This window comes from Peromyscus maniculatus, chromosome 8 (genome assembly GCF_049852395.1).
Source record: "Peromyscus maniculatus bairdii isolate BWxNUB_F1_BW_parent chromosome 8, HU_Pman_BW_mat_3.1, whole genome shotgun sequence".
Taxonomy (NCBI): domain Eukaryota; kingdom Metazoa; phylum Chordata; class Mammalia; order Rodentia; family Cricetidae; genus Peromyscus; species Peromyscus maniculatus.
The window spans coordinates 3,962,514-3,971,982 of record NC_134859.1 but is presented as its reverse complement, the minus strand read 5'-3'; the positions used below and the strand labels follow the sequence as shown (position 1 = coordinate 3,971,982).

At 46.9% G+C, this 9,469-nt stretch overlaps 1 protein-coding gene across 1 annotated transcript; it reads left to right on the top strand.

Moving 5' to 3' along the window:
• Positions 1-794: 794 nt before the first annotated feature.
• On the top strand, positions 795-6,882 carry Tnfrsf17 (TNF receptor superfamily member 17). Its single transcript, XM_006983894.4, has 3 exons — positions 795-1,092; positions 1,954-2,100; positions 6,451-6,882. The coding sequence occupies exons 1-3, from the start codon at positions 978-980 to the stop codon at positions 6,732-6,734; spliced, it is 546 nt and encodes a 181-aa protein (XP_006983956.2). The 5' UTR covers positions 795-977; the 3' UTR covers positions 6,735-6,882.
• The last annotated feature ends 2,587 nt before the right edge of the window (positions 6,883-9,469 follow it).

The following is a 9,469-nucleotide window of genomic DNA, read 5'->3' as shown; positions in this document are numbered from 1 at the left end:
GTACCACAAGGATACTCAATCTTTAATCCTTAACCCTGTCATTACAGAATCATATGAGATATGGCATATGTGCATAAGTCATCAATCCAAGTCTCTAAGCATTTTCTGGGGGATGGTAAAAGCTCATTTCTTTTCATGGATGTATACTGGATTGCTGTTTTACTTTGTTTTTGAGACTAGGTCTCTCTATGTAGCCCCATGTAGATGAGGCTGGCCTCAGAGATTTGTCTGCTTCTCCTCCAGAGGGCTGGGATTAAAGGTGCGCACCAGCATGCCCAGCTAAGATAGCTTTTGCTGTCATGACACAATGTCCCTGATCTTTCCTTCATGCCTCCTGCTTTTTTTTTTTTTAAATTAAAATTTTTTTTGGAGCTGAGGACCGAACCCAGGGCCTTGCACTTGCTAGGCAAGCACTCTACCATTCAGCTAAATCCCCAACCCCTCATGCCTCCTGCTTTAACCCTTGCCCCCAAGAACAACTGGCAGTCATATCTGACTGGTCTCCCCGTCTTCCCTCGGGTCAGTCACTCCCATCCTCCAGTTGCAGGTTGTAGTCTGCTTTCCCTGCGGACTTGGAGTAAAGGACCCAGCCCTCACCTCGCCATCTCCTACCACGCAGTACAGCCCACAGACAGATGGTCCATACATGGCTGCTGCACTTTCTGCTGGACCCTAGGCTTGTCCACCTTGTGCAACTGTCACCTGGTGAGAAATTTCCTCTAAAAATAGGCAGTTTCTGTTTCAGGTATGTTTTTTATGATATACTCCCTCACTGCCCCACCCAAGCCTCTTAGACACCGAGGACCAGAGAGGCATTCAAACCCTTTGCCACAATACCCGCATCCCTCCTAAGAACCAACGAAGTCCGGGTCCTTCTTTCCCCTCAATGCCCCTGACCGCTGTCTACAGGAACTCTTGCTGAGAATCTGCTGTCTTTCCTGCCGCTCTGTCTGTTTCCTTCAGTGATCAAGCTCCCCATGGCTCAGCAGTGCTTCCACAGTGAATATTTTGACAGTCTGCTGCATGCTTGCAAACCTTGCCACCTCCGGTGTTCCAACCCTCCTGTGCCCTGTCAGCCTTACTGCAACCCAAGTAAGTGACTCTCTTCCACAGCTGCTTCTTGGTGGGAAGCACTCTTGAGAGAGAATAAACATTATGGAGAGGTGGGGATCTTTGTTTGCCTGAATCAAACCCAGAAATCAAGCAATGCCTCCTGGAGCAAAGGAATTATTCAGAAACAAACTCAATTTTATTCAGCACCAATGGTGATGAAGATTTCATCAGCTCTTAATTAAGTGGTAGCTAGAATTTAAAAGTCAATGTTGGTGAAGCCAGGGATGAATAGTATATGTCTCTAATTCAGTCGTTCTTAACCTTCCTAATGCTGCGACCTTTTAACACAGTTCCTCATGTTGTGGTGACCCCCAACCATAGGATTATTTTGTTGCTACTTAATAACTGTAATTTTGCTACTGTTATGAATCGTAATGTAAATGTCTGATATGTGACCCCTGTGAAAGGGTTATTCAACGACCCTAAGGGGTCTCGAACCACAGGTTGTGAGAACTGTGTAAATTTGAGGTTAGCCTGGACTACACAGTGAATTCCAGGGCAGCTTGGGCTAGAGTGAGAGCCTGTCTCAAAAACAACAGAAGGAGCCAAGCCGTAGATGGGTTGGTGAATGCCTGGCTGGTGCGCACAGCCCTGCCTAGGTCCCCAGCACTACATGTCATCATGCTGCTGCAGAGCCCAGCACTCACATAGGTGGTGGACTCATCCCCAGCCATTCTTGGTCGAGATCACCTGATCTAGGAAGACTTTTTCTCAATAAACATCCCCACAGAGTAAAGTGTTCATCATGAATATGCAACAGGGGAGTCCAGTGTTAGAAAGTTCATACTCTATGTGCATACGAGCTCTGGCCTCCTAGCTCTGTGATGTTCTTTACTAAAGGTGTGACCGGCTCAATGAAAGGAACACACATTGTTCTCTGGACCTTCTTGGGCTTGACCTTGATCGTCTCTTTGGCACTTTTCACACTCATGTTCTTGCTGAGGAAGATGAACTCTGAAGCACTGAAGGGCAAACTTCAAAGCTCAGGTCAGTTGGATGGTGACTCTTTGAAATCTATTTCTGTAGGGTGGCTCTTCCAAGTTTCATTTCCTTTTCCTTTTTTAACTTTGACTTTTTTTGTTACAGCACTTTCAAATGTGTCAGTGGATACTTGAAATTTTCAGCTGGGTGTGGTAGCACTTGCCTGTCATCTTTGCACCTGGGTAGGGCAGCCAGCAGGATCAAAGGCGTCAAGGTCACCCTCAGCTACATGTAGAGTTTGAGGTCAGCCTGGGCTACAGGAGACCATGTCTCAAAACAAAGCATAAAAAAAAACCCCGTCAATGCCCCCCCCCCAAAACAAACAAACCAACAACAGGGAAATCCTGGCATTGACAGCTAGCTACTTTACAGGTCTCCTTCCAATGCCCATTCCCCGAGTTCTTCTCTTGGTAATTGGTCTTGAGGCTTCCTTGGTAAGTGTCTTTGACTGAAGTTAGCACACTGATGAGATACTCTGTTATCCCACATGAATAACCAGGCCTGGTACTCTCAGGCTGAGGGTTTTGGCAAGTTCCCTGGTCATGTTTTTAATACAATTAAAAGCACTGCTTGCATGTGAACATTTTACCACCCAAAATGCTAGAAATGAATAACCAGTTGCTCCTGAATTCACTAACCATCTCAAGAATAATTATTAGGCAACAGAGTACCAGTCTCCGAGAAGTAAATGCTCCACCTGAGAATCTCTTAGGCTAAAAAGATTTTTATAGCACTCTTCCCTGTGATCTGATTCTCAGACACACAGCAGCCACTGACCTGTATCTCTCTTCTTAGTTAACTTTTTTTCTGTTGGTGTGTGTGGTGCAGAAATGTGAGTGTACTGTTGCTCATGAGTTCAGAGCAGGACTTCAGGTATCCTCCTCTACTGCTCTTTGCCTTATTGCCATGAGACAGGGTCTCTCAGTGGACCAGAAGCATGCTGTTGCGGCTATGATGTCTAGCTCCCATCTCTGCCCATGGGAGGTGACATGATGAGGTTACAGGCATGTGCTTGTTATGAGTGTGCCAGAGATTTAAACTTAGGTCCTCATGCTTGTAAGTTCTTATAGCACTAAGCCATCTTCTGAGCCCTTGTCCTGATTCTTTGTGCATTTGGTTTGCATGCACAAACTGCAAAGCATCTTCCTCATTGCTCTCTAGGGCATCAGAGTGGTGGGTAATTCACTCCCTCTCCTGTCCTTCATGTGGTCCGTAGACAGTCATATGTATATGTTCCAGTCTGAGAGTGGGTGTGTGCATGTGAGTCTAGTGCCTCTGGGTGTCAGAAGAGGGCATCGGATCCCCCTGTCGTCAGTTACGGTGGTTGCTAGGGACTGAACTCCGGAGGAGCAGTGCTGCCCCCTAATCACTGAATCAGCTCTTCAGCCCTAGAATTAATTATTATTGTTATTATTATTATTATTATTATTTTAGGACAGGGTATTTCTGTGTAGCCTTGGCTGTCCTGGAACTCGCTTTGTAGACCAGGCTGGCCTTAAGCTTAGAAATCTGCCTGCCTCTGGGATTAAAGGCATGTGCCACCACCACCCATTGAAAATTTGTAACGTACAAATTGTACATATGTAAAGTACATGGTATAATGTTCTGATTACAGACATATAGGGAAACAGTGACTATGGTCAAACAAATAACACATCCACCTCTTTACATAGATGACCGGTTTTGGTGATAGGGTCTCATGTATCTTTGACTATGTAGCTCAGAATGACTTGAGCCTCTCGGATCCTCATGCCGCCATCTCTCCAGGCCCGGCATTACAGGTGTGCACCATCAGGCTTGGTTTGTGAAGTTCTGGGGGTTGAATACAGAGCTTCTTGAGCATGTTAGCTGAGTGAGCCAATGGAACCCCATCCTGGCTCTTCAGCGTTCTTCCTGGTGGTCAGGCTGGCTGGAATCTACTCTCTATTTGCAGCACTACAGTATCATCCAGTCATCTAGTCACAGGCCGGCTCTACAGAGTTCTTATGTAACTGCAGCTCTGGACTTCCGACCATCTGCTTCTCATTTCCCCCACCCCCTTGCTTCTGGTAACCACCATTCTGCTGTTTTGCTGTAAGCAGCTTCTTTAGGCCCACATGGAAGTGAGGTCAGGCAGGCCTTTTCTTTCTGTGTTTTTTTAGAGCGAGTCCGAGTGAGATGTTTCATTATTTATTTATTTTTATGTATATGGGTGTTTTCCTTCATGTGTTTGAGTACCACATGTACACACTGCCCCCAGAGACTGGAGTTACGGACAGTTGTGAGTCACCAAGTGAGTGCTGGGAATTGAACCCATGTCTTCTGCAAGAGCAGCCAGTGCTCTTAGCGGCTAAGCTATTTCTCCAGCCCCCTGAAAGAGATGTTTTAGAAGATAAGGCTACACTGTGGAGTGTTGAGAAGCAGAAGCTGAATCTTTTGTGTGTGAGTGTAGGTGCATGCCATAGCATGTGTGGAGGTCAGAGGACAACTTCCAGGAGTCACTTTGCATTTTCCATTTTGAGGCAGGGGCCTCTTATTTCTCATGCTTAGACTCAGTCTCCAAGACACCTGGTCTTCAAGCTTCTGGGGTAATTTTCCTGTCTCTGCCTCTAACCTCACTATAGACCTGGGATTACAGGTGCCTGCTGCCCCACCCCATTTTTTGAGATCCGCCTGCTTCTGCCTCCTAAGCTCTGGGATCAAAGGTGTGCACCACCACCATCTGGCCAGTCACACCCCATTTTTATAGTGGGTTCCGAGGATCTGAACTCAAGTGGTCATTTTATGTGACAAGTTCTTTTTCTCTTTTTCCTCTCCTTTCTTTTTTTCTTTTCTTTCTTCCTTTCTTTCTTTCTTCCTTTCTTTTTTTGAGACAGGATTTCTTTGTGTAGCTTTGCACCTTTCCTGGAGCTCACTCTATAGTCCAGGCTGGCCTCGAACTCAGAGAGATCCGCCTGCCTCCACTGCCCGAGTGCTGGGATTAAAGGTGTGTGCCACCACTGCCCGGCTCTTCTTTCTTTTTCAAGGCAAGGTTTCTCTGTATAACCCTGGCTGTCCTGTCAGGTCTGTAGACCAGGCTGGCTTTGAACTCAGAGATCTGCCTGTCTCTGCCTCCCAGGTACTGGGATTAAAGTTGAGCACCACCAGCACCAGGCAGAACAAGTGCTTTTTAAAATTCATTCTTCACAGATGTGTACTGGAGACAAACTGGGGTCTTCTATGTGAGATTAAAGGACATTCATTTGGTCCTCACCTGTAATATCAGTGGTCTGGAGGGTGAAGCAGGCAGAAGGGTCACCAACAGTCTGAGGCCATGAGCTGGAGAGATGGCTCACAGTTTGGTTTCCAGAATCCACACAGCAGCTCACAGCCTTTTATGTCAGTTCCAGGGGATCCAACATTTATTCTGTACCAGGCATATACATGGTACACATACATACATGCAGCAAACACACACATTATAAAGTGAGTAGGAGGCCAACCTGGGCTACAGTGAGTTCTAGACTAACTTGGGCTACAGAATGAGACCTTGCCCCACACACAGAAAAATTAATGTACTGAAACATGCACCATAAGATGTCATGTCAGGAAAAATAGGACACAGGACATATCTTGAATGTTGGTGAGATGCTCAGTGGATAAAAGATACTTGCTGCGAAGCCTGTTTAGGCTGACTTTGATCTACTCCCATAAGCTGTCCTGATGGTCACAGGTGCACTGTGATGTGACTTTTTCCACCACAATAAAATAAAATAAAATAATAAAAAAAAAATCCCTTCTATATTCTTTCCCCCTCTGGTATTGGAGATTGAACTCAGGGCCTTTCTGGAACATGCTGGCTCCAAACTCTTCCTGCCTCAGCCTCCTGCGTGGCTGGAATTACAGGTGTGTGCCACCAGGTTCAGCTTTTGCTTCTGTATTCTGAAATGTCACTCACAGGCTGACTCTGATCTGCTGGGACATATGCTAATTCCCTGTGTAAGATGAGGTCAACCCTCAGAACTTGCAGGAGCCAAGTGGGTAATACGTATATGGACTGATCGGTTTGTGGCTTTGCCAACAAGGTACCCACATCTGCTTGGAGGTTGCAGCTGCTGTCTCGCACTCTGGCCCACTGTCCCCATGTCCCTCCTGTCGCCACATTCTCAAGTCTTTATGGAGTCTAGCTGAGAACATTCTCATGTGAAACCTGAGTTTTAAATGTGGTCAACATAAGACAAGATTTAAAAACTCTATATACTCAAAAATCACCTGCCTCAGGGCCACGCCTGTGCTGGTGACCCTCGGCATAGGATGCACTCTGATTTCTGCCATGCATGCTACGCTATGACAGTACCACTGGGACCTTCAGGTAAATGCCTGTTTTTGTATCATCAGGATCCATTCTGCTGGACAAGGCCAGTACTGACCTGAGGAAGAGCAGGGCTGATGATGTAAGGATTCTTCCCGGAAGCCTGGCGTACACAGTGGAAGAATGTACCTGCGAGGACTGTGTCAAGAGCAACCCCAAGGTTGATTCTGACCATTTCTTCCCACTTCCAGCCATGGAGGAGGGTGCAACCATTCTTGTTACCACAAAAACGAGTGACTATGGCAAGAGTGTGCCAACTGCTTTGGAAAGTGTCCCAGGGATGGAGAAACCAATTCTTTGTAGAGAATGAACCTCTGTCTGGTATACAGCCACTTTGAGAACCTTTGCCAGAGGGAGAGCTGATGCTTTTGATGTCTTTAGGATGACTTTATCAGCTGGGAATATAGCTTTTGTCCTTTAATTCTGAAAACTCTTTACATTATATTCATTCTCCATCTTATCATTGGGAGCTTAACTGTGGAACGTTCCTTGGTTTTATTTGAATTTTTGATTCTCTCTTAAAAAAAAAAAAAAAAAAAAAAAAGGAAGCTCTATGAGCCCTAGAGTATCATGTTTCTGTGGAGGCACACACAGACATGGTGTATTTCAGGACAAATCGAATTCTTCTGATGGCCAAAGGAAGCAAGGTTACCCCGTGTTTTTCTGTAAATAGGAGAAGCCAGGCCAATATGGTGTGCAATGCACACACAGGCTCTCTAGGTTCCCAGCTTATGGCAGCAGCAGACATTAGTATGCTTACACAAATGCATGTGTCATTGCTTACTGTGACAAACAGGAACCTGGTACTGTTTTCAGCTCAAGTGCAGGTGTTGTGATCACTTATGTAGGCTTGATGGTGCCAGAGACTGCTCCAAGTCATTTCACACAAACACAAGGGAGGTAGACAATTACCACCTCCATCTTACAGTTGCTGTCAGGACTGAGGATGTGGCTTAGTGGTAAAATACTTGCCTACCATGCTCAAGGTCCTAGGTTCAACCTCCAGCTTACACCACACACACACACACAGAGAGAGAGAGAGAGAGAGAGAGAGAGCAGGGTAGCAGTCAGTGAGTTATTGTCTTATTTTGTCTGTGGAACTATAACAAGATATTTGAGGCTTGGTAATATATAAAGTACTGAAATGTATCTCTTTCCTTATAAGCTGCCCTTGAACTCTTGCCACTGAGATTGTATTTACGCATGACCTACACTACCACACCACGTGCTTCTGTTGTGGAGCCTGGAGAGCTCTACATCAAGAGGTGAGATGTTTTCTGGCTGAGCCTTCACAGGTGGAAGAAGCTAGCCAAACCCATGTGAAATTGTACCAGGCCCACTGCGGGAGGGGCCTCCAAGGCTTAGTCTCCTCTTCTTTTCTTTGTATCACTGAGAATCAAACCCAGGGCCTCACACATGTGTTTTCCCACAGAGCTATAGTTCTTTATTATTTTTATTATATTTATATTTATTATTTTTATATTTCTAACAGAGAGTGTCTCTAAGTTACGTAGGCCGGATGACTCCTCAGCTTCATACCCAGCAGGGGGAAAAGTCTTTCAAGTACAGCTTTAAAATTGGGCAAACCCCGACCTTTCTAGTTGCTGTGAATCTAACGCTTGCTCACAGCACTTCCCTTTCTCTTCGTCACTTCCAGAGTCGCTGGGACAGCGACCATACCTCCCTAACCAGCAGCCATTCTCTCCAGCCCTATCACAACACATTCTCATTCTAGAAAGTGGTTGCTTTCTTTGAGACAAGTGTCCCCTAAGTACCCCAGGCTATAACTCAAGATTCTTCTGTCTCCATTTTGAGAATGCTGAGATTAAAGGTGTGCACCAGCAGACCAGGATTGCAAGTGAAGTTTTTTCTTTTTCTTTTTAAAATTTATTTTTCTTTCATGTGCATTGGTGTTTTTTTGCCTGCATGTATGCTTATATGAGAGTGTCGTCCCCTGGAACTCGAGTTACAGGCAGTTGTGAGCTGCCATATGGGTGCTGGGACTTGAACTTGGGTCCTAGGAAGAGCAGCTAGTGCTCTTAACCACTGAACCATCTCCCCTGCCCATGAAGTTTCCTTAAAGTCCAATTCTGACTGCATCACCCTGCTTAAACTCTTTCAGTGGCCTTCCATTCCCCCATCCGTCAAGAGACAGGCAGGAAAGTACAAACCCCCTGCCTACAGAAGGGGCTTCCCCAGCTTCCCACGTCCTCCTCCTCAACGGCCACCTCTCACTCACCCTGGGCGACAACCAACACTTCCTGGTGCGGACTTCGACCTGATCCTTCTGGAATACCTATCCTGGGCTTGGCCTAAAAGAGAGCCCTTCAGGGATTCCTAATCTGCTAAGCTGGCCCATCACACACACACACACACAGGGACACAGTCTCTCTGATGCCAGAGATTGAACCTAGGGCCTTGCACACGCTACCCCTACGTACGCACAGTCCTGTTTTTACTTTCTATTTTGAGCGTCTCGGTAAGTTGCCCTGAATGGCTCTGAATGGCTCACCTTTTGTTTTTGTTTGCACGGAGAGTTGAAGCTTATTGGCACGTGCTCTACCCTGGCTACGCCCCCAGCTTCTGAACTCCGTAGCTCCGGCTCCTGACTCAGCCTCCTGAGGCTGGATTTAAAGCCTGTGCCACCAGGCTCGGCAGGTGCACTCCTCTTCCCCGCTCCGCCCACCCCCACCACCTCTTGGAGACAGAGTCTCAAGTAGCTCAACCTAGTCTCGAGCTGCTATGCAGTTTGCGGGTGACCTTGAACCCTTGGTCCTCCTGCCTTCTCCCGGGGGCTGGCTTGACAGACATGCACCACGACTCCAGGAATCCAGTACGCTTATCCCGCATCCCCGTCCGGACCTTAATTTAGACTGATGTCTCCCTCCTGGCTCGTGAATGAGAAGGCTTTTATCCTGTGAAGTCCCGGTCTCCTCCCTGCCACTCCAGGGCCTCGACTCGCGAGGGTGTTTTGGTTCCGGGTCGGGGGGCGGGCCTTCGGGGAGCCCTGCTTCCGGGGCGGGGCCAGCGGGCGGGGCGCGCGCT